This window comes from Myotis davidii, unplaced genomic scaffold (genome assembly GCF_000327345.1).
Source record: "Myotis davidii unplaced genomic scaffold, ASM32734v1 scaffold496, whole genome shotgun sequence".
Taxonomy (NCBI): domain Eukaryota; kingdom Metazoa; phylum Chordata; class Mammalia; order Chiroptera; family Vespertilionidae; genus Myotis; species Myotis davidii.
In genome coordinates, this window is record NW_006289398.1 from 305,362 (window position 1) to 330,861 (window position 25,500).

Here is a 25,500-nt window from a genome sequence, read left to right on the forward strand (position 1 = left end):
ATTGTCGGGCTCAGAGCCTAAGATAAATGCAGGGGCCCTCATCCCAAATAAATATTGACTTGATTTCTGTTAGTAGCCAAGATTCCTGAGTTTGATGGATTGGTATGTTTTTGTGCTTGGTAATCCTGGAAAGCCAACTTTTGGAAACATTGAAATGCTTGTTATTTGAGGTGATGCCATAAATAGAAACCAGAATGGATTCTTTCGGAAAAATTTATTTTTCCATTTTAGTTTACTAAATATAAATTGTTCTTCTCAATTTTAAGTGTAGGAGTAATTGTATGTTTTAACCTCTTCGTATTCTGTGATCCACAGACCAGCAGCATTGGCTTCACCTTGAAGCTTGTTTGAAATGCACTATTTTCAGCCCCATTCCAGTCCTACTGAATCAGAATCTACATTTTTAATAAAGATTCTCTGGTGAATTTCTGTGTACATTAAAGTTTGAGCAGCACTGTTTTAACCCTCTAAAAATCTTTAATTTTTTTTTCTATCTGATAATTGGACTATTGCTTGGACTTGATTTGGTTGTATAGAAGTAAAAGGGGATAAGTATATAGTCACTATGTAACAAAATTGTTTTGTCAATACGTGTTGTGCAGTAAATATAAAATAGGTTAGTTTTTTTCATAGGGGATCAAGTACATTTGTGTTTTCAGTGAAGTTTTGGATATTCTGGCATTTATTTTTTTATAACAGATGAAAAAATTATATGAGAGATGAGAGTGATTTTTTATAAACAACTTTTAAGAACACTGACTAGGTGCTTGAGAAGGGAATTTCAAAAATATCCCTATGTATGTTTTTATTTTTATGAATGTGATGAAAAGTCTCCAAATACCTTCCTTCATTGTTCTAGTCAGATAATGTCAAGTCTTTAAGACCTAAAGTTGTTCCAAGGGTGCATATTGCATCTCCTGGGTTCCCTTTCTTCTATTACAGTTCCAGTTTTATTTAACCATTTTTCACTCAGCTCTAATAAGTCTTTGCCACTTGCTTAGATTTAACTATTAAAAATATTAATAGAGGTTTATGTCATAATTAAGTTGACACCTAGATATGTCCTTTCACATCTCTTGACAACTAGGATTCTGAAAGAATTAAGAAGAATCACTGCTGTAAATAAGTGTCTATAGGTTTTATTATAAAATTTCTCTAAATGCCTAGCACAAAATAAATGCTTACTGAATTTAATCATAATATAATGTGTCTTTGAATTCCATTTTGTTGGAGAGGTAGATTAATAAATATATTATTAATATTTGTCATATTAATAATACGTATTTCAGACCTGGTATTCCTAAAAAGCTTTTATTTATTTCCTTATAGAGTAAAATGTAGAAATCTCAGAAATCTCATAAGAATAGCTCTATAGACTAAGAAAAAGAGTAAAATAATTATGATGCCAGTAAGCTTGTTAATCAGGAGTTAGTTGGTCATCCTTCTCTGTATTCTCATAACAGGTTATATATGTGTCTACTAAATTTTATCTGTTCTTTTATTATTTGTTGTAGGTTACTGTCTTATTGAACTGAGCTCCTTAAACATATGTTATAGCTAATATTTATTTTTCTCCTCTTATATACCTCTCTATCCCAAAGGTTGGCACATAAGAAGTGTTTAATTAAAGGTATTACATTACATTAGGAAAATTTTGCCTTTTAAATACGAGTTTTTGTTGTTTTAGCATTTGTTTTGTTAAGTGTAAGCTTAGCTTTTAGGATTAAATTAATTTAGTAGATCATTGGGCTAAAATGTTGTATAGGGCAGACTTCATCTCTAGAATTTTAAACCTCCTTTTAAGGTATGAAGAGAGAGAGGGTGTTAGCTATGTGATCCTATAACCATGTGAATGTCACAGCCATGCTTGCCTCCTGACATCATTTCACTAGATAAAGTAATGTGTATAACAGACTGCTGATGAATATAATCTTAGCATTCTATTTTTAAAACTATCAACATGCTCATAAAGACCTGTTTTTAAAGATGAAAGTATGTCAGCTTTTATATTCTAAAAGTTCTTTTTCTATATTTAATCTCACATATTTATATTAAAACCCCCAAAGGAATCTTTATTTTGTTCTGTTTTTCAAAACTTTACAAATAGTTGAAGCTAAATATAAAGTATCAAAATGGTACAGAACAATATATAGTAAATAGTGCAAATCCTTTTTCACATGCTTCTTATCCATGTCCCTATTCTCAGAGGGAACAAAAATACCATTCTCCAGAGGGAACCCTTAGAAAGTATTTATCCTTCTCTGGTATAATTATAAATGTGTGTGTGTGTGTGTGTGTGTGTGTGTGTGAATTAAAAGACTTAAAAAGAGGTATTTAATATAGTGCTTAGTTTATTTACTATTTTATGTGTGTACACAAAGGTTTTTTAATGAGATATATTGATTTGCAATTTGCCTTTTCCTACTTCCCAATATACCATAGAATTCTTTCCTTTTCTATAAATATAAGTATACTTTTTTATAGCTATATTTGTATAAGATAGAATTTTCGAAGTATGATTTCTTAGTCAAGAGCATTTGTACTTTTTATTTTAAAATTAACTTCCAAAGTGCCCTCTGAAAAGAGCACGCTATGGACTTCTACTCTGTGATAAGATGTTTAAACGTTTGGGTTATTCTATTTGTTGCTTATTTAGAACCATTCATTTAACCTTCAGAGCAATATGAGTAAAATGGGAATAGCATTTATCTGCCCAGTTTTAACTGATTATTGTATTTTTTAGTTAATTTTATTAATCATCTCATTTTTTTATTATCTAGAGGTGGGTTTAGACTTCTATTTTATATTTTCATTGAATTTATTGGGTTTTGTTTATATTAAATTTAACAGTTATGTTCATAATTTTAGACTTTTGATGATATCGAATGCTTAATTTGGTTTATAAATAACAAATTAAACCTAATTCAACTGAGCTAAAGTAAAAAGAAGTTATTTGCTTTCATGATGAGGAATACCAAATGTTGGATCCTAATTTCAGGCGAAAAACCCAGGGGTTGAACAGTGGTAATTGCATTCTGTCTCTCCATTTTTCAGCTCTGTTTTCTTTTAGATTAGTTTTACTAGTATTCTTAGACAATTTCCAAATGACTAAGAGACAGTGTTCAGTCATTAAAAGAGAGAGGGTAGCCCTCTCTTTGTGTCTTCTGATGAAATCTGATCCTATTTGGTCACATTCAGCTAGGCATTGTGACTGCTGGTCACAAAAACACATGGAATAGGGAGGAACAGAAGTCCAGTGAAAAGTGTTGTGATGTTTAATAATTTAATATTAATAATTGATGTTTAATAATTTTGCATATTAAGTGACTTGTTATGCCAAGAATTCTTAGATTTTGCAAGGTCTTTAATGACTTCTAAACATAATCGGTGATTTATTCTTAATATAACAAACTTCAGTGATAGGGCAGGCAATATTACATTTCAAGAACTTATACAGGAGATAGGAAATTACCTGTAATGGCTAAGATAGTGAGGGAATTGTTACTAAAGATTAAGGATTAATTCGTAATTCAATCAGTAGTTGAGGTGGCTGAGAGTCCCATTGCTTAAACCCACCAATTTAGTGCTTTACTTGCTGTTTCTTTTTCTTCTTTTTTTAAAATATACATTTTATTGATTTCAGAGAAAGGAAAGGGAGAGAGAGAGAGAAACATCAATCATGAGAGAGAATCATTGATCGGCTGCCTCCTGCACACCCCCAACTGGGGATTGAGCCACAACCCGGGCATGTGCACTTGACTGGAATTGAACCCGGGACCTTTCAGTCCATAGGCCGATGCTCTATCCACTGAGCCAAACCAGTCAGGGCTTTACCTGCTATTTCTATCTTCTTCTTTCCTGGAGTAAGAATTAAGGGGGTTGATTTGTACTTTAGGATTTGGTTATTTAAATTAGGTGGTAATTGGTAAGGTAGTGAGTCAGTCACTACAAGAATTTTGTATTAAAATAATTCTTATTATATTTTAAATCTTATTATAGGTGAATTCCTGGTGATGAAAAGTAAACATGATATTTCTTTAATAATTGGAAGTTAGGCTCTTAGTAATATCTTCTAATTTCTTATTTCTGATATATGTAAATTATGTATGTGTAGAAAATTTAGTCTCTGGGGTAATTCTGATTCAAACAAGGTATTTTGATTTGAGGTTGATCAATAAATCCTTCTATAATTCTGAAAAATCTTGAAGGCATTATTTAGCCACCATTAAAAGCATAGCCCTAGCATCCCTTGCTGTCACTGAAAAAAAGACATGAATTATGACTAATACGCTGTTTCATTGTAAATTGTTCTTTGTAGTTGTTACTTGTGATTTTCCATTTTCCAATTGAGTAGACATTTTCCTCAGAAATGTTTCTTGCAATTAAAATTTTATAATATTAGGTAGCAGAAAATACTTACTTCTAAATACTTTCCAAATTGTGTTTTATGAGATCATAGAAATAACTTTAAATTTTGTTTTACTTTTCCACCAAAACTGCTAGCTAGAGCAAATGTAAAATAGTGAACAGTCATATATTCGGTGATATGAGAAGGTGGGTAATTTGGAAATTATGTTCTCTTAATCTAGTCTATTTAGCAAGTGTGAAAAAGATAATTCAGGAAATGAGTACCAAGTACACACTTAAAGGAGAAACCAACACTTGACAGGACAAGACTTTTGTATATTTACTTTTAGGATTTCAGAACATTTCATTTTAACATTCATTACCGTAGTGGAAGAAGAATGCAAATATTGCCTCTTTGGAAATTTAGTTGATACATATATAAATCACTGTTTTAAGAAAGTAACTTTTCCCATTTTAAAAGCTCAATGTCTTATATAAACAAATTCTTAGCTTCATTTTTCTATGAAGTTTATGAATTAGAGTGTGTCCAAGATCTGAGTAATAACACCATGATTACAATCATAAACAGTTCTGATTTTTCTTTTTTATTAATATGTAGTACCATATAGTGACAATGCTAGTATTATGAAATATCTGAGAAATCTCAGATAAATACTAAATTATTATTTTGTTAATCCTCACCAGAGGATATTTTTCCCAATGATTTTTAGAGAGTGGAAGGGAGAGAGGGAAGGTGGGAGAGAAAAACAGAAATATCCATGTAAGAGAGATACACCTCACATTGATTGGTTGCTTCTCACATGTACCAGACCAGGGCCAGGGATCAAACCTGAAACCATGTATATGACCTTGACTGGGAATTGAACCTGGGACCCTTCGGTGTTCAGGCCAATATTATAACCACTGAGCAACACTGACCAGGGCATACTAAATTGTTTTTAATAGTGATGAGTGTATTTTTGTGTATGTGCGTTCTAATCCTTGGAAATGGGCAAGTTTTAAATGTATGTTTTTAGTTAGCTGTTCCGGTACAAATGATAGTTAAGTTTATTTACTCATTTTATGTGTTTAAATTGAGTATCTAGCCAGAGTGAGATTCTCCAGACTTGGTTCATACCACTTTTGAAGCTAGAGAAATAAAGTGAGATGGTAATATTTAGGTATTCTTTTTTTTAATATCCAACTTTGCTTCCCTCTCCCTGTGTAAATAATTTCAGCACAAAGTTGTAGTAATATTTTTCACAGTGAGCTCTGGATTCAAACTGGTTTAGTCTGATTTCTGGCTTTACCACTTACTAGCTTTGTGGTCTCAAGAAGTCATGACCATCTGTAAGCTTAAGTTGTCCTCATTTACAAAGATATTACTTAGTTTTCTAGGGATGGTAAGATTAATTGTCAATCAGTGTTACTGTTAAGACACACACACACATATAATGTAAGTAATATATATTTATTGTAAACATTTATAAAATACAGACAAGCAGAGAAGAAAATAATCACCTATGGTTGTACTTCCCTTTTTGATGTTAATAGCTGCATAAGATTCCTCCTTTATGAATTCCTCCTTCAGTTGGTTTCTAATTCCTTACTATTCTAAATAATGTTCTGAGCATATTATGCTTTATGTTTTAGATTATTTTAATATAAATCATCAAAAGTACTTTCTGATCCTGGTGCATTTTTTCAGTTTATCCCACAAAATATTTTCAGTTTATAATCCCATCAACAGTGTGTTTTCTTATCTATAATAATAAAAGCATAATATGCTAATTAGACCGGACATCCTTCCGGACTAAGACAGAGCTTCGAGGGAAGCCTGGGTCCTAGGTGCCAGAGGGAAGCCGGTGCTGGCAGCCTGGGGAAGGAAGGCCTACTCTTGCATGAATTTCGTGCATCAGGCCTCTAGTCTGGTATAATTATATTAAAGAACAATTTCTTGCTTTTCTAAAAAAGATATGTTTTTTAATTGATTTTGAGAGGGAGAGGAATAGAGCTAGAAATATCAATGTGAGATAAACATCATATATTGGCTGCCTCCTGCCTACCCCCCCAACTGGGGACCAAGCCTGCAACTCAGGCATGTTCCCTGACCATGAATTGAACCAGTGACCTCTTGGTTCCTGGATCAATGCTCAGTGGTTTCTATCACCCATCAGTCAGTAGAAATCTGTATCCTCGAACTATAGAATCGTATTTTATTTTAAAAAAATATTTTATTGATTTTTTGCAGAGAGGAAGGGAGAGGGATAGGGAGTTAGAAACATTGATGAGAGAGAAACATCAATCAGCTGCCTCCTGTACACCCCCTACTGGGGATGTGCCCGCAACCAAGGTACATGCCATTGATCAGAATCGAACCCGGTACCCTTCAATCTGCAGGCTGACGCTCTATCCACTGAGCCAAACCAGTTAGGGCTAGAATCGTATTTTTTAAAAAATTTATTAAAAGTATTTTTCAATCTAAAGGAGTAATGTATATAGACAAAAATATATAATAAATACATACATATTTTGTTTTTTCTGACAGCTTCTTTGTGATATTGGCCACAGTGAAGACAAATTGGGTTTTAACTATGAGGATATTATAATTTGGTAAGTGTAGTTCAGTTTCTTCTCCCTTCTGGATTTTAATATTAATCAGTTTTAGTAATTTTAAATTAAAATTAGGATACTTTAATATCTCATATTTGGTCTTATAGAAACAGTTGTTTAAACATTAGAAGAATTCAGGATTTCCAATTTTTGTTTGTTATCCTGTTCTAATATTTTGTAATTATGAAATATAAAGAACCAAAGCTAATGTTGAAAAATACCTGGACTTCTTCAATTTAAACTTCTAAATGGCAAACTTGATTTGCTCATGCCCACTAATAGAGGCATAACATTATATATATATATCTATATATATCTATATATATCTATATATATATATATCCAGCAACCGGAACGGTGGAACAACCAGAACTACCTGTGGCTATGATGTGCACTGCGGCAACTAACCAGCCTGATCTGGGCCTTGATTGCCACCTCCCTCCCCCCAAACTGGCCCAGCCTCCAGTTGCCCCCCCCCCCCCAGTAGTATAACCATCTTTTTGGTATGGTTAGGAATTAAAAGGATATAATTTGTGCCTACTGTCATTATAAAAGATTAGTGGCCCAGTGCACAAAATTTGTGCGGGGGGGGGGGTGTCCCTCAGCCCAGCCTGCTCCCTCTGCAATCTGGGACCCCTCAGGGGATCTCCTACTACTGGCAGTTAGACATCCCTCTCGCAATCCAGGACTGCTGGCTCCTAACTGCTCACCTGCCTACCTACCTAGTTGCCCCTAACCACTCTGTCTGCTGGCCTGCTCTCCCCAAACTGTTCCCCCTGCTGGCCTGCTCGCCCCCAACTGGCCCCCCCTGCGGGCCTGCTTGCTCCCAACTGCCCCCACCCCCCGCTGGCCTAATCACCCCCAACTGCCATCCCCTTCTGGCCTGATCGCCCCTAACCTCCTCTGCCTCGGCCCTGCCACCATGGCTTTGTCCGGAAGGTTTCCCAGTCTAATTAGCATATTACCCTTTTATTAGTATAGATTTTTACTTCCTGGTTTAAACACAATGGTTTTTTTTTTTAGAGTGGAAGCAGATAGGCAGATAAAGGGGAATAGATTATAGTGGCATATGTGTTACAACGTGAAAAAGGCATATTTGATGTCCTATTTTTTATGTAAAATAAACTACAGAAGATAGGACAAAACTCAACATTTTCTTGATTGATGAGAATGTACCAAGGAAGCACAGATGAAAAAATATCACTAGTGAAGTTCCATGGCTTACAGCAAAATTATTTTTATATGTGTAACATAAATAGTAGTTTTGCTTATTTCAACTGAGGAAGAATTTTATACCACAATTTTATGTGTATTTGAAACTTGTACAGCAAAACTTTTCGTCTGTTTTCAAACAGCTTGCGGTTGGCTTTATTGAATGAAGCAAAAGAAGTGCGGGCAGCAGGGCTACGAGCTCTTCGATATCTCATCCAGGATTCCACTATTCTGCAGAAGGTGCTTAAATTGAAAGTGGACTATTTAATAGCCAGGTAATTTTCTGGGAACTATCTATGTTTTTATATGTTTTAAAAACATATGTTTTTTATATGTATTAAGTTTTAGCATACCTATCATAAACTACAAATATTTAGTGAACCTGATAATTTTTACAGATATAGACAACCAAGTTCCCTGTTATTCCGAATAAGATATAGAATACTTTCAGCATCCCAGTCAAGTTTCCTTGTGTTTTCAACCAGTAATAAACATTGTTCAGGCTTTTCTCTTTATAGACTAGTTTTTCCTGTTCTTGAACATCATATGTTGCAAATCACTGTGTAGTATTTCATGTTATGAATAGATCACAGTTAGTCCATTCTGTTGATATTTTTCTGACTTGTTTTCAGTGTTTAGCTATTTTGAATAAAGCATTCCTAAACATTCTGTATAATTCTGTTGATGGGCATATACTAGTGTATGCACTCATTTCTCTCAGATATATACATATGCAGGAGTGGAATTGCTGGGTCGTAAAGTTTATGTATATTTAGCTTTAATAGATATTGCCAACAGTTTTCCAACATGATTGTCCTGATTTACATTCTTAGCAACAATGTTTGAGAGTTCCGGTCTCTCCACATCCTCATCAGCATCTGCTATTTTCAGTCTTTAGTTATACCCTTTTGATTGTGGTTTTCATTGTGGACTCCCTTTGTGGTTTTAATTTGCATTTCCCTGATGGGTAGTGATGTTAAGCACCTTTTATATTTGGGTATCCTTGTCTTTTGCTCATTTGTAAATTTGATTATCTATCTTGTTGTGTAGGAGTTCTTGATATCTTATGTATGTGACTCCTTTCAGGTGTGCTGTGCATATTTAAGAAAATTTTTTCCAAATCATTCTGCCTTACCTTTCACTTTTCTTAATTAATAAAATTCAATATAGAGGTTGTTTGTTTTATAGCCAAACCAGCTAGGGTTGATGTGTCTTTTTTTCCTTTGGCTACTTTAAATGGTTGTTTTTGGTGGTGGTGTTACATTCTTTCCTATCCTCTGGTATTCCAGCTGTATAGGTTGGATCTGTTCATCTGTTCACTGCCCCCCTATTTGTCTGGTACCCTTACTATCCTTTCATTCTTTGTTGTTCATCTTTGTGCTTCAGTGTGGCTTTTTTAATTCCTCCATCCTGCTAGTAAATCAGTCTCTTGAATTTTTAATTTTAGTTGTCTTTCTTTTATTTTACTCTTATTTAAAGATTTTAGGTTTCTACTATTTCTTTATTTTCTACTTCCTTGAGCATATTAATTATAGTTATTTATAGGGCCCTGTAATGACAACTCCAATATGTGAATCACTTGTGTTGTTTCTATTGTCATTTTCTTTTCTTACTTTTTTGTTTACTTGGCCCTTCATTTGTTTAAAGCATATTTTATATTATCTGATTAGATGTGAACATTGTATACCAAATTTTTGGCTCTGGATCATGTTATTCTTCCCTTAAGAGAGTTTAGATTTATTCTGGAATGTTGGCATATCATGCTGACGGTTTTAGCTTTGCCTTTCCTCTAGGAAGTGGCTATTTGATCTCAAATGAAAGTGTAGATATTCAGCAGAACTTCTTCACCTTGACTAGAATTGAGGCCTGATATCTATCTTGGTATTATGTACCTGCTAAAATTTCTGCTCAGTTTCTTAACTTCTCAACAGTAGGTTTTTTATTTGTATTTTTAATTTATCTTTGTTGTTGAAAGTATTACAGATATCTCCTTTTTCCCCCAATGACTTCTCCTTCTCTAAATATAGCTACACAACTTTCTTCTATTTAGGGTTTGTATAATATGTCTTTTGTCATTCACTCACTTTCTATCTTTTCTGTCCTTACATTTAAGTGTCACCTATAAATATCAAGTGTTGTTTTGTGTTTTAACTCTGGTTTGACATCTTTGTCTAATTGGAGTGCTTAGACTATGTTTAGTGGTTTTTTATATAAATGGTATCTGGACTTTATCTAACGTAATTACCCATACATTTGTCATTTAGTTACCAGTTTTTTCTTATATTTGAATATGTTTGCTATCTTGCTATTTGCATTCTATTTGTCACATATGTTCTCTGCTCTTTAGTATCACTAGAGATATGTAAGCTAACTAAATATCAGCTGGTACTACAAATTCATGTATATTAAACATTTTTAAGTACCATATTGACATTATGAATATGGGTCTGATTTAGTGGTATTGTTTTACAAAAACTTGTTAATAAGACTTCTATCAATAATTATTTTGTGTATTATTTAGGTGCATTGACATACAGCAGAGCAACGAGGTAGAGAGGACACAAGCACTTCGATTAGTCAGAAAGGTATGCTCCATATCTAAAAGTAAAGGCAGATTTTTGGTTTCCATGTTAAGTATTTTGCATTTTTAGATTTAGACTATTTTATGAAATCTTTTATTAAAACTTAAAGCTAAATTCTCAGTAAATATTTTTAAGATTATATATGAGTTAAATAGATTTATGAAACTTTGAGGTGAGCATAAATATTTGTGTAATTATTCTATGTTATTAGGTATAGCTAGAGCAATATTTTTTATAAAATGTTTATTGTAAAGAGTATTTCTCTCTTTAGTAGACATGCAAATGAAATTAATGTTTTGATATGTTATTGAAAAAAGAGGACTACTTGCTTCTTCCCTTGATTTTTCCCTTAAATATATGCTTGGAATTAATACTAGTAAACGGATGCCCAAATAATTGCAATAGTTGTTTTGAAGATAAATTTGGATACAATTTATAGGCTGCTGCAATAAGAATGCAGGCCATTGAGTATGATAAAAAGTCAAAATCTCAGTTTCTTCAAGAGAATTTGTTAAGGTTAAGCCATAATGCTTATAGTGAGAGGCTTTCAAGAAAGTTTTTGTTCTTACATGTAATGCGAGGCCCTAAGGGTAGAGGAACAGTGAACTGAGTTAGCTTTGTTACGACATAGCTTGTGAAAGAATTTTATCATGTTTCATCTTAAAGTATAATGTTTGGTTCTAAACATTAATGAGACTCATGAAGTGTATGCTTGTTTTAATGTAAAAACATCTAAAATTATTTATCAATTAAGTTTTTTGGCTTTTCTCTTTCCCCACCTTGGAATTCAGTGCATGCTCCAGAATGTGCAATGTTGAGTTTGTACATTAACTAGATTCCTTCTTTTTCCTTTTTCTTCCAATTGTCTAGCTTGTGTTAGGAATAGTATCTACTAGTGAACATAGTAAGGAAGAGTAAATGGATGAGTTGTCTTAAGAGATGTTTGTAATTTTTTTAAAGAGTGAGATTGGAAATTACGAATTTTTGTTACAGGTAAACATATTGGAGCCATAGTTTGTGCCTTTAAATTTAAAAATTAGATTTATGTATTTGACTTATTCATACAATCTCTCCTACTGCCATGATTTTGAGAATTCAAGATAAGAAAACAAAGTTGTTCCTGAAGAACCTAGAATAACTTTTTGGTTATTAGAGTTATTTATGTCAATATTTATCATATTAGGAATTAAATTGAGACATTAAAATATGTTAGCATATTAAAAATAACATAATCATTACATGTAAACATAAATAATATTTTAATAAAAGTAACTATTTTTAAAAAGAAAATGAGTAGAGTGGCATTATATTAGATTTTTGCAAATGTCTGTCTTGATAGAAGATAGCTGGATTATCATATTTGCTTTGGTATTCAATCTGATGTGTTTTCACACATGCAATGATCTCTGGAAAACTTCAATATATACTTGTGAGAGAATGAGAGTAGAAAAAGACAAATAAGGTCTTTGATTTATTATGAAAACAGTTTACCTTTGCAGAATCCCTGAATATGTCCCTTAGTTTCCTAGATCACACTTTGAGAATTGTTGCCCTAGAAATTGCATTCAGAAAAAAAGACCACTCCAAATGGAGTCAAACAATTAACTTCACTTTTAAAAAATTATTTAAAGAACATTTTATTTCAATTTTGTAAACATTTTTGTACAGGTTACAAAATGGCCAGTAAAATAAACAGACTCTTGAAAACAATAACTCCATAACAAAATTATATATTGTGTGTTATCTTCTGAAGTACTTAGTAATTTGTGGCAGATACTGTTTGTGAATCCAAGAGCAGGAATATTGCTTGTACCTGATGGTAGAGTATAAGCTCAGAGAAAGAGTCCTGACACAGGGTTTCTCCTTGGTTTAGCTAAAAGCAACTAAAGGGAAAACACACTTGCTGAATGAACAGTGGCCTCTATTGACCTGAGGAACTATAATTTCATTAGTACTTTTAACAACCAAAGCAAACATTTCTTTTTTTCAGTAACATCTTGGCAACTGAGGTAGTAGAAATTAATGATAATATTATAATTGTTGAGGATTTTTTATATGCATGCAAAAAAGTTCAAAATTTTTTGTAAAAGTATTTTAGTTTTAAAAGTAAAAATATTTGTTGCTTTAGGATAACTGCTCTATGAGTAATTAAGGAATGTTCATATTACTTTTCCTTCACTTTCACTTACTTTAATGATTCAGAAGGTTCTTGTTTATTTTTTTGTTTCTTTTTCAATGTCTTTGATTTTTTTCCCTTATCTCTCCAGTCCAGGCAATCCTTTCTTATCTCTTTGATTTTCAATATAGTTTTTTCACTGGTCAGCTATTGCTTTTCTTTAAATTGTAATTTAAACTCTAAGTCATCATTTTCTTTCTATATCATTTCTTAATGCATGTAATAAAAGATTAATAATATATCAGGTTTGTGTGTGTGTGTGTGTGCGTGTGTGTGTGTTTTGTTTTTGTGTTTTACAATTGAAAAGAGATTCATTTAGGGAAATTATTTGCCCTTTATTCATAGCAAGATATTGGCATATCCATTGTAAGAACTTAGTTCTTTGGATTGCCAAACCCATTTAGCCCACAATTATTTTTAGTATTATGTACTATCTTCTTACTTTGGCATTCAGAGCCAACATTTGGTCCAACCAGTTATGACCTATACTAGAGGCCTGGTGCACAACATTCGTGCATTGGCGGTGATGGGGCGGGAGGGGATCCCTCAGCCCGGCCTGCGCCCTTTAGCAGTCCAGGAGCTGTCAGTCAGACTGCCTTAGCACTGCCATGGAGGCAGGAGACTCTCCTGCCACCGCCACTGCACTTGCCAGCCGTCAGCCTGGCTTGTGGCTGAGCAGCACTCCCCCTTTTGGAGTGCACTGATGACCAGGGGGCAGCTCTTGTGTTGAGCATCTGCCCCCCTGGTGGTCAGGGTGCATCATAGCGACCAGTTGTTCTGCCGTTCGGTCAATTTGAATATTACCCTTTTATTATATAGGAATAGGATAAGTTTGGACAAGCTGCCCTTTGCCACTGTTAAGATCATTATTCTTTCTTACTCTTTCTGTTAATTTTTACCATTTTCTACATTATATTCATCTTTCAGTCTCAGCTCAAATTTCAGCTATTCCCCTTAGAGAACTCTGTCTAATTCCTTTATAGAAGTTTATAAATTATTACCTACTCATTAATATGTTTATATCTGTTTGTCCTATCATGCCTAAAAAGGTTATTAAACTTTTCTTTAAAGAGAGATGAATTATATCACTTTTTCTTTATTGAGTACTCACTGATTTTTGAGAAAAGCATTTTCTGATTTGCACAGAATTAAAGAGTTTCTTTGCATATATTTCCCTGGAAAATAAGATTTCATTTGTAAATAAATAAATAAATAAATAATAGGTATTCTTTTTCACAGCACTTGAGCTTCATAGATTAAGATTTTATACTTTAAATTCTAGAAGTCATCTGATCATAAGCATCCTTTTATAAATGAGGAAACAGAAGCACTGATAAGATTGATTTGGTCAAGTTAATCTATAATAATAAAAGCATAATATGCAAATCGACTGAATGGCTGAACAGCGGAACAACCTTCTGTATTACCTTCAGGACAAAGCCAGGACTGTGAGGGCCGAGGTAGCTGCCACAGCTATGAAGGCCTACTCTTGCACGAATTTCATGATCGGGCCTCTAGTAGTTCACTAATGGTAGAGAGCCAAGTGGCCTAGCTTCCTAACTAACTTTCTAGAATATATTACGTTTTATTTTGAGGAAAATTTTTCTTACAAGCTCCTTATAAGCATAATAATAGATCAATAAATATTAAAATACAAATTAATATCATAAGAAGTTAGAATTTTGTCATCTAGAAAGATCAGTTTTCTATACCCTCTTGCCCTTCTCTTCTATTCCAACATTTCTGATGAATAGAAAATACTGATTAAGAAATGAATGTGAGAATTTTGTAGTTTCTATAGTTATTGGAAATCTATTTTATGGTTGTGGAACAATATCTTATTTCATTTGAACCTTGTAATACTGCATAATGCTTCTTAAATAACATAAATCATGTGTAAGTACTCTAGTCAATACAGATCTTTCCTTTGACCCTTTATAAGACTTAACTGGGTATCTTTAATTTAGTTATATTGCATCCTCTAATTGTTTCATAGTAAAAGTCTTATTTTTCAACAGGATTATAAATGCATTAATATCTAGGACAGGTTAATTATCCCAATATTTTATCACCACCCAAGTAAAAGAAAACATTTTCTTCTACTCCCACTTCAGGAATTTATTTTGAAATACTTCATCTACCCAATAGTCTTTATTTATTAAACAGCCATTCACTACATAATTGGTTTTTTTTTCTGTTTCCCTAACTGAAGATACATGTTATCTATTTTCAGTTTTCCAGATGTTATTGTCAATTATAGTTTTCACTCAAAGTGAGACTCATCCGAAGTTTATCACCAGAGACATACTATTTCTATTGTAAAATTTGAAATACTAAAGATAGATTATAGATTATTAACTTTGCCTTTTGGAATAGCAACAAATGATGGCGACAGATAGGGAGATTATCAGACATAAATTACAGAAAATGAGAAAGAATGGGGAGCCACGTCAGTGAGTTTGATGGGGATGAGAGTAGAGATAATGAGGTAAATGGGTATATGGAGAAGGAAGTCAGGAATGCAATAATACAGTAGTGTGTTGACAGCTGTTGTCCCCACTAATATACTACGTCTAGGTATCGTGAAGTGTTTTAAATGTAGATTCTATTCCTGAGGAGCTTAATATCTCAGAAATATTAAATTTTGTTGGTCAACTAATTTGTGATCTGAACTATCAGGGAAAAAAGCAACACTTTTTTTATAGTAATGATATTAACATTAGTTGCATCAATCATTAGTTATATTAATTATTTGAAATGTTCATATGAAGCAGAAGATTAAAAGTGATGCCTAAATCTTATAAAAACTCTATAATCTTAAAAACCTCAAACCAAGCAAAGTAGGTTTTAAAAATGTATTATGAAGTAAGTAACTTCTTTTTCTGATTTCTCCCTGTTACAGATGATTACTGTGAACGCTTCCTTGTTTCCTAGCTCTGTGGCCAACTCATTAATAGCAGTTGGAAATGATGGACTTCAAGAAAGAGACAGAATGGTCCGAGCATGCATTGCTATTATCTGTGAACTAGGTTAGAATTTTGAGTAATAGAACTGTAGTATTTTATAAAGAATATGTAACATTCCTTAATGTCTTTAACACATAAATTCTTTAGTTATTGGAACAAAGATATGAAAAAGTAGTACACATTACTGATAGAAGAATAGAGGACTTGCTATTTAACAAATAATTCTTAAGTGACCTTAACACTATAACTTTTAAAGTTTTTCTCATCATGAAATTTAGTACCTAAGAATTGTACAAATTCTGGTAATTAAAATCAAATCTCTTTAAGTCTGTCTTTCAGACATTTGTTAACCATACTATATCTTAATATCTTGGTGTGAGTTAAAAGCAATAATCTGTCATACTTTTTTTTTTTTAAAGGAATTCTAAATGCAAAAAGATTAAAGAGTTAAATGGGATGCCCTAGCTGGTTTGGCTCAGTGGGTAGAGCGTTGGCCTGTGGACTGAAAGGTCCCAGGTTCAATTCTGGTCAAGGGTACATGCCTGGGTTGTGGGCTCAATCCTCACTAAGGGGTGTGCAGGAGGCAGCTGATCAATGATACTCATCATTGATGTTTCTATCTTTCTCTCCCTTTCCCTTCCTCTCTGAAATCAATTAAAATATATTTTAAAAAAATGAGTTAAATGGGGAAAACAGAAAAGTGGATAAATATTTGCTGATCATTGTAAGGAACAGGAATTTTGAATTACAAAGAAAATCAGATTTCAGCAGCTTCAGATTTTATTGTAAGAAGGCAAGAAAACATCCTACAGTGAAAGAACAGAGAAAAAGTAACAAACATGATAAGTAAATAACTTACTTATATACAGATCAATAGGAAAAACAGACAATTCTCAAAGCAGTATATGCATGGCCAAACAACATATTGAAAAAGTTCAGCCTCATGTTTGTGCACGCATACATTGAGGTGCCTGATCTTTGAAGAAAAGGAGTTCCTGAGCTTAAAATCTGAGTTTAAAATATAAAGTAAAATTACAAATCTGATAAAAGATTTGAAACAAAGGACTAATATTCCCACTATATAAAAAAGTCTTTTCAATTAATAGGAGAGAAAAACCATTCCAGTGAAATATGAACAAAGGATATGAAAAAAAAATTTAGAGACATAAAAATTAAAATCAGAGGTTTGGGAAGTATATTCAGTGCCTCTTATTAGAACATTGTATCCACGTGCCCTTTTCAAACTAGAGAGTTTTCCAAGTCAGAAAGGAAATTGTTTTAAAATAAAAGCCCCGATTTCAGAACATTTTTTGTTAATTATCCCCTATATAATATATTAAGTTTTTCTTTTTTATTTTAGCACTTCAGAATCCAGAGGTGGTGGCCCTTCGAGGTGGACTAAACACCATCTTGAAAAACGTGATCGATTGCCAATTAAGTCGAATAAATGAGGCCCTCATTACTACAATTTTGCACCTCCTTAATCATCCAAAGACCCGACAGTATGTGCGAGCTGATGTAGAATTAGAGGTAGGAACTTTAATATTCTTTACTAGTTTTAAAATGACTTTAAATACAACTCTCACTTCACTATTTTAAAGTAAGTAAATGCAGCACAGCATTATCAAACCTAAATTTACTAATACTGGCTTATTCCCAGCAATATTCTATAGCTAAAGACTTTACTATGTTGTTTGTGAATAGGTCTTGCTAAAAATACACCATTTATTTATCTAAACCATGCTAAAAGTCTCTGAACTTAGAAGCACTTGTTAGCAACTAATGACCATATATACTTGAAAGAAATAGAAGACATTAAAAATTTTTTTTATTAATTCATTGTTTTTCATAGTTAGACTAAAATGATTAGTCTTTGATAATAAAGTGTATAGAGGAAGTTAGAACAGAATTACCACACACAATATTCTAATAGTTTATTTGTGTGACTATAGTACATTGTTGTTCATTACAGATATCATTTAGAGTAAGTTTAAACTCAAAATTTGTTTGTATTGGGGTTGAAATTATGCCAGGTATAAAAATTTATTGTGCCCTAGTTTGTTTCTCTAAATCATTTTATATAAAATTTGTCCTAAATGTTAGTTTTGTTTCTCTTAGGGATATTAAAAATGTTTTAGATTATATCATTGACATTAGCTTATATCATACCAACAGATTTAAGTACAATATTCTTCTCTATATGTGATTTTAAATACATTACTTTAGGTAGTCCAATGGGAATAGACTGGCATTTTTTACATTTTACTGTATGTATAGCTTTACATTCTTTTGTGTGTGTTTTATTTTTAAAAATCTATAATTTTAAGATTGGCAAGATTATTATAGTGAAGGAAGATAATATGTGTAGGCCTCCTTTTTGTTCCTTTTTGTTTAATTGTAAAGCAGATTAAAAAGCCCAAAGTGAAAAAAACTTCAAATAATATGTTAGATGTTTAAGTAGATGGCTATATCTTTGCTCCTATCTTGTTCTTTAAAACCACAAAATTAGTTTCTTTTTTCCTTAACAAGATTCCTCAGAATAGCACAGTGATCAAGCACATAGACTTTGGGCTGAACAGATCTGGTTTTGATTTTTTGCTGTATGACCTACTAGCTTTATGATTTGGGACTACTTATTAGCCTGTCCTGGGCCCATTTATTCTTAGGTAAAATGAAGGTCATGGTTTATACCTTGAAGAGTTGTGAAGAATAAGTACTATAATAATAGCGGTAGCAGCAGCAGCAGTAGCAGTAATAATAGCAGTAGCTAATACTAATGTAAAACTTATAATGAGTTAGGCATTATTTTTCAAGTGCTTCTCATATTAATTCTAATCTACATAAAATATTTTATTTAGTACTTGGCACAAAATAAATACCTAACTAATACTGGTTGCCTTGGATGGTACTTAACATCATCATCATCTACTTTATCATCATCATCTTTTACTTTAACATCTTCTTCATTGTAGAAACTGCAGCAAAGAGAATATTGTCCTCATTTCTATGTGTTAAATTTTATCAATTTTCACTGTAAATTGATAAATGGTTCCCTTTTCTACATACAAAAAAACAAAAAACATTTTCAGTGCTACTGTCTGTTGTTAGGCCCAAATCTTCTTCCTGTTAGAAACCCTTTCTTAAATTTACCCTGGCTTCTATTTATATTATATGTAATATGTTTTGATCTCAGGAAAAAATGTAGATTTAATATAATAATGTTAATAAAATACATACTTTGTAAAGGTTGTAAATTAACTGTAATTTAAAGTAAATTTAAGAAACATTTATTAAACTTACACTTCAGAGTGGGATAGAGTAGTTTATAGCATCTGCTATGGAAAACAAGAAAAGCTGGGTATTTGTGGAAATCATACATTTAATTCAGTATAGAGCTGCGAAAGCAACAAGGACCAGGAAGGAAGGAAGATACTTGGAGAGTTTCCCTAAAGATCCATAGATGCCCTTGGGAGCACTTGGAGATTGGGCTAGCAACTAAAAATAGGACCAAAGCCTAGATAGAAGACAGGATTATTTGGCAGTCCTAGGGGTTATGGCATGACAAGCCTGGAGATATGAAACGTCTACCAAGTCTGTCTTACCTCTCCAGACATTTGCTGAAATGAGAATCTGTGCAAAGTAGAAGCTACCATGTTAAAACCTGAGGAAAGCACAGTGGAATATGCTGCAGTTTCCAGTGCATAGGATGCAAAGGCCTACGCAGGGGGCCATGAGCAAACAATGAAAGGCCTTTAAGAAGTAGTTATACACTGATTATGCAATTGCTTTCTTTCCTGGGTCCACTTACTGATCAGGATATAATTACAAGCTGAAAATCCACATGGGTTTTTGCTGCGATCAGAAAAACAGGAGGAGCATTTGGCAGTTGTGTGTTACTAAAGTGACAAAACTGGACATTTCATAGCTGATTCCTGTTCTTGACATTTCCCCAAATCTAAAGCTATCCTGGATGGATAGCTAAAGATCTTTGTTCAAAACTTAAGAAAAAATAAACTCTAAGGAAAAAATACTTGTTAAGCCTTCTATTGAAAGCACTGGAGGGCCATACTGTAGGCACAGGAAAACTGAAGTGTACTCACTATAGCTTATCAAAATTGCAACATAGTCTCAATTTAACTCAGTTGGTAATCAGGAAAAGATGATCAGTGCCTTAACCTACAGAAACCATGTGAGATAATTAATATGTATTGTTTAAAAACAAAGAAAGAATGGCTAGAGGGAGTTCTCAATCAGAAGGAAAATAATCTAAAACAAGGAAATGGAGGAAGGAAAAAAATATATATAACTAAATATAAAAAAATACTGATTGTCAAAAGCAATATCAGTGATGTCTTCTGTATCTTAAATTATTTAAAATTAAAATTCAGATCAGTAATGCAATAGGCAGTGAGAGACTTTAGAAAATGAGATAGAGGGGTTAAAGTACTAACTAAAATTAGTGAATTTATAGCAAGGTTGCTAAATACAGGGACAATACACAAAAATAGCTTATATTTCTTTATACTAGCAACAAGAGCAGAATTAATTTATAAAGTAAAACCATTTAAATAATGTTCAAAAATAGGCAGAACTAACTCATAGTGTTAGAGGTCAGGGTAATAATCCTGGGGTCAGTAGTGACTTGTGAGTACAAAGGGGGGTAAGAAGGTTTTGAGGCTGCTGATATTTTCTTTATCCGGTGCTGGGTAAAGGAGAGCACTTAGTTTGAGAAAATCCATCAAATCATACATTTCTGTTATACCTCAATTTAATATTACAAAAAATTCAATTTCTACATTTAAAAAATTACTCAAGTATATTTGTTGATGATGAATTTAAAGAAATAAGTTTCTCAAACAGTATACCCAATTAAGGATATAGAGAAGTAGAATTAATTTTAGCTTGTTACAGAAAGAATGCATTTTACAATAAGGACACTTTTTCTCTTCCTGCTTTTCTTTTTACTAGCGAATTTTAGCGCCCTATACTGATTTTCACTACAGACATAGTCCAGATACGGCTGAAGGACAGCTCAAGTAAGTATCACGTGTTCCTCTAACTTTAAAGATGGCGTGTGTTGCTGTTAAAGTTTTAAATTTGTCTGATTGCATGTAGAGCCAGAACAGTGTGAGTTTGAGTAAATGTTTTATTTCATGGAGTAACGTTGTAAGTCTCTGCTAATGTAATTAAAGACTTAGAGTTAATTTCTTATTTAAAAAGTGTAAGTTATGCCCTGGCTGGTGGCACAATCGTTTGGAGCATCATCCTGTGCACCAGAAGGTTGTGGATTCGATTCCTTGTCAGGGCACAAACTTGGTTTGCGGGTTTGATCCTGGTCAAGGTGTGCACAGGAGGCAACCAATCGATGTTCCTCTCCCCCCCCCCCCCACACCCCCCATTCACCTCTTCTCTTCTCCCTTCCTCTCTCTAAAAATATAGCCCATATCCTTGGGTGAGAATTTTCTTAAAAAGTAAGTTAGGCTGCAGTAGAAAACTAGATCTTTGATTGTTTTTTTTTATTGTATGTATTTTTAACATAATTACATTGAGAGACTAAAAGAATGAAATAAGGGGGATGGAATGAAGAGCTTCCTTAACAAATTGAGTAAACAGGAAGATAGTGTAGGTAGAATTTTGAGAGTAAGGTTCAAAGGGAAATAAAAGGAGTTAGAGTAAAGATTATTTTCTAGAAATGAGAGGATAATTTTCAGGGTCTTTGGGAGAGAAAAGCACATAGTTCACTAGATAGTCTAGAATAACCTTTTACTTAATTAAAGTGATTCACAGGTCAAATAATGTACTGTATCTATGACACAATTCCAATAAATATGCTATAAGGTGTTTTCCTAGTAGAATTGTTGGGTTGCAGACATACTTGCTTATTTTGAGCTGTTACTATTAAAATTCCTCACTAAGTTTAGAACACTGAAATATGCCTATATTTTTATTGTTTTTCATTTTTCGCCTGAATTCAAAACAGTGGTTTTATATCTTTAATCACCTTTATCACTGTGGACTTACCACATCCTAACATATCATATCCTGAGCAAAGATGTTCTCTGTTTAAGAAACAAATTCAAATGGCTAAAGGACTTGAATGTAAGACGGGAAACCATAAAAACCCTACAAGACTCCATACGCAGCAAAATTGCAGACATATGTCGTAGCAATATCTTTACAGACACAGATCCTAGGGCAAAAGAGACTAAGGAGAAAGTAAACAAATGGGATTATATAAAAATAAAAAGCTTCTGCACAGGAAAAGAAACTATCAACAACACAACAAGAAAGCTCACCGCATGGGAGAATATATTTGCCAATGTTATCTTCGATAAGGGTTTAATCTCCAACATTTACAGGGAAATCATACAACTCAACAAAAGGAAAATAAACAATACAAACAAAAAATGGGCAAAGGACCTAAATAGAATTTTCAATGTAATCCCACTTCTAGGATTATATCCCAAGAAACCAGAAACACCAATCAGAAAGGATATATGCACCTCTGTGTTTATAGCAGCACAATTTACCATAGCTAAGATTTGGAAATAGCCTAAGTGCCCATCAACAGATGAGTGGATTAGAAAACTCTGGTACATCAACACAATGGAATACTATGCTGCTGTAAACAGAAGGAATTCTTACCGTTTGCAACAGCTTGGATGGAACTGAAGAGCATTATGCTAAGTGAAATAAGCCAGTCAGTGAAAGAGAAACACCACATGATCTCACTCATTTATGGATAATACATGACATTATAAACCTGATGAACAAAAAGATAGACACGGATGCAGAGAAGCATGGAACAGACTGTCAAATTACAGTGGGAAGGCTGGGGAGTTTGGGGAGGGGGAGGGAGGTAAGAGATCAACTGAAGGACTTGTATGCATGCACATAAGCATAACCAATGGACACAAGACACGGGGTGGTCGGGTGAGGGCATGTGCTAAGGGGCAAGACACTGGGGCAGGGAGGGTAAGGGCATGTGCGGGAGGGGGGCAGGGTAGGGGAGGGGAGGCCAATGGCGGGGGGGGTTGGAAGGAGACACATATACTACTATTTGTAATACTTTAAACTATAAAATAAAATAAAAAATAAAAGACTTCTCCAACCTGTTTTTGCTAAGTTTTGAATGCAGGATTTTTAAGCCCCTTTTCTTGACTTTTTAAATGACACTTGGACATTCTCTTTATTGATGGAGAGCACATGCATTTTCTATTGCTTTGTGACAAATTACTACCAATGTGTAGCAGGTTAAAATAACATCATTTTATTAGCTCAGAATTTGGTAACTCAGAAGTCTGGTATGGCTCTTATCTGGAGGTTGTGGTGAAAAATCCATTTTCAACCTCACTCAGGTTGTTGGCAGAATTCACTTCCTTGCTATTCTACAACTTAGGACTCTTGTTTCCTTGTTGACTGTTAGCTAGGGCCTACTCTCAGCTTCTAGAAACCACCCTCTTTCTTTGCCACGTGGTTCCTTCCATCTTCAAACACAGCAAGAATTGCTCGAATCCTTGTGCTTTGAATCTCTCTCAGACTTGCTTGTCTGCCACCAGCTAGAGAAAACTTTTCATTTGGATAAAGCCTACCAACAATCTCCCTTTCTTAGGGTCTTCTGGGCTATAAGCATAAAATAATCACTATCATTGTGGTGATATTATATACAGTACACAGGATCCAGGGATTAGGACACAGAATCACAAGGGGGTGGGGGCATTTATCAGGATAAGCAAGAGAGCACCCTGGGTATTTTTTAGTTAGAAGAGGGAAAATACATTTCACCAAATTCTTTTTTTCCTATTTGGGTCTGAACTTTACTTATACTAAGTTTCTGGAGTGTGGGCAGTTAATGGGAGCATGAGTACATTGTGGCAGGGAATAAGGAAATAAATGTGTTTTTTTTAAAATACTACAGATTTAGTGAGTAGGTTAGAAAATGGATGACCATGCAGTTGATAGAAGTGATATTACTAACATTTTTAAGAGAAGGAGCATTGAAAACTTAGTTATCCAATTCTCATTTCTTCCACCACCCTTACTCCCCCATTTTAGTTTCTGTTATATTCTCATTTTAAGTGATGCTATAGAGCTTACTGTGTTTGTTTTTGTGTATGTGTTTTTAAATGTTTCATTTCTCTCGTAGACTACCTGATTACTGCTCTTTGATTTTCTGTCTTTTTAAAATTTTTATCCCTTCTGTTTTTTCTTTCCCAATTCTCTTGATTTCTGTATTCTCAAAACTGTTAAGAATTCTGTTAGGGAAGAATAAAAGAGGGCACAGAAAAAAATGGACAGTTGACAGGGTAGAGATGGTTGAGATGGCATGGAGTATAAGACAGCTAGATGCATTGAAACTGGTCATAAGTCACCCATGGAAAATGTTTAACCAATATAAATACAGTTGACCCCTAGACAACATGCAGGTTTGGTGTGACACCTTGTACAATTGAAAATTGTGTATAATTTTTGTCTCCCCCAAAACTTAAATACAAATATACTGCATTCTTAAAATAAGCAAGAAAAAAGAAAATGTTAAGAAAATCATAAGGAAGAGGAAATGCATTTAAGTACTGTACATATTTATAAATAAAAATCTGCATTTAAGTGGATCTGTGCAGTTCAGACCTGTGTTGTTGAAGGGTCAAAACTATAGTTCTGTTGCTTAATTGTCATAAACTATTGCATAGAAAGGAACAAGTGAGATGATTGGATACACAACTACAAAGTAGAAAGAAGCTGTAGATACTAACACTACCCAGTTATTTAATAACATTTCAGTGAGTAGGTGTTGAGCTTGCTTGTTGAAAATGCTCAAATAAGTTTGGGTAAAAATTTTGAAGCAACTTGAATACACGTGATAAAAGTAAGAGGTTTACATGGTAGTTTTCTCTCCTGAGGGGCAGCCTCCAGAGAGAAATGCTTACTAAGCAGGCTGGTGTTGTCTCCAGTGGTCAGTTAAAGGTGTTAATGAGCTACCTAAGAATATTTTTCCAAAAGAGCAGGAAATGTAGAACTAAATAGAAAAGTCAAAATTTATACTCCCTCTGTCCCATAATAATAGTAGCAGTTGATGAATGTAATTTGTCCCGTAATAATAGTAGCAAAAGAAAATAAATATAGAATGCAACATTTATTATAAAAAAACTAGATTAAATTAAATAATAAATTAAAAATAGTACTCCTAATTTTTATTTTGAATGTTCAGATAGTTTCTGGATTTTTCAATAATTTCGTTACTGCATCTTAAACTTGTAGTTAGGATCCCTTGGCTGCGAAGCTTTGCTTTCCCTATATGCGTGAGCTGAAAATGATTGGAGCCATTGTTCTTCATTGCTTCCAGCATAAGTTGTTGAAGTGACAGAAACGTATTATCCAGTATTTCGGGAGAAGTATAATCAAAGGCTAATATGGTGCCTCTTCTGCTAAGAGGAATATGTCTAAGTTTTTCAAGTTTTTCTCCATAATCTTTGCATTTATGTCCACAGTTTTGTTTTTTTCAAAGAACCAACATTAGCATAAGATTCTCCTTAATAATTATTTTCAGAAACACGTTTCCAAATTCTTGATATGGTCATTCTGTTGCACTTAAATTGTTTTGCAG

General features: G+C 33.4%; 1 protein-coding gene across 12 annotated transcripts in view; it reads left to right on the forward strand.

The window, feature by feature from the left end:
- Positions 1-25,500, forward strand: part of RICTOR (RPTOR independent companion of MTOR, complex 2) — an 88,798-nt gene that overhangs the window by 22,519 nt on the left and 40,779 nt on the right. For 11 of the 12 annotated variants that reach the window (XM_015562625.1, XM_015562628.1, XM_015562619.1 and 8 more), the window contains 6 exons: positions 6,896-6,960; positions 8,316-8,447; positions 10,694-10,757; positions 15,833-15,959; positions 17,257-17,426; positions 20,865-20,932. In XM_015562625.1, the coding sequence (XP_015418111.1) occupies positions 6,896-6,960; positions 8,316-8,447; positions 10,694-10,757; positions 15,833-15,959; positions 17,257-17,426; positions 20,865-20,932 (626 nt within the window). Of the gene's footprint in view, positions 1-394; positions 421-6,895; positions 6,961-8,315; positions 8,448-10,693; positions 10,758-15,832; positions 15,960-17,256; positions 17,427-20,864; positions 20,933-25,500 lie in introns of those variants that run through there. The other variant, XM_015562629.1, reaches the window with a different exon arrangement.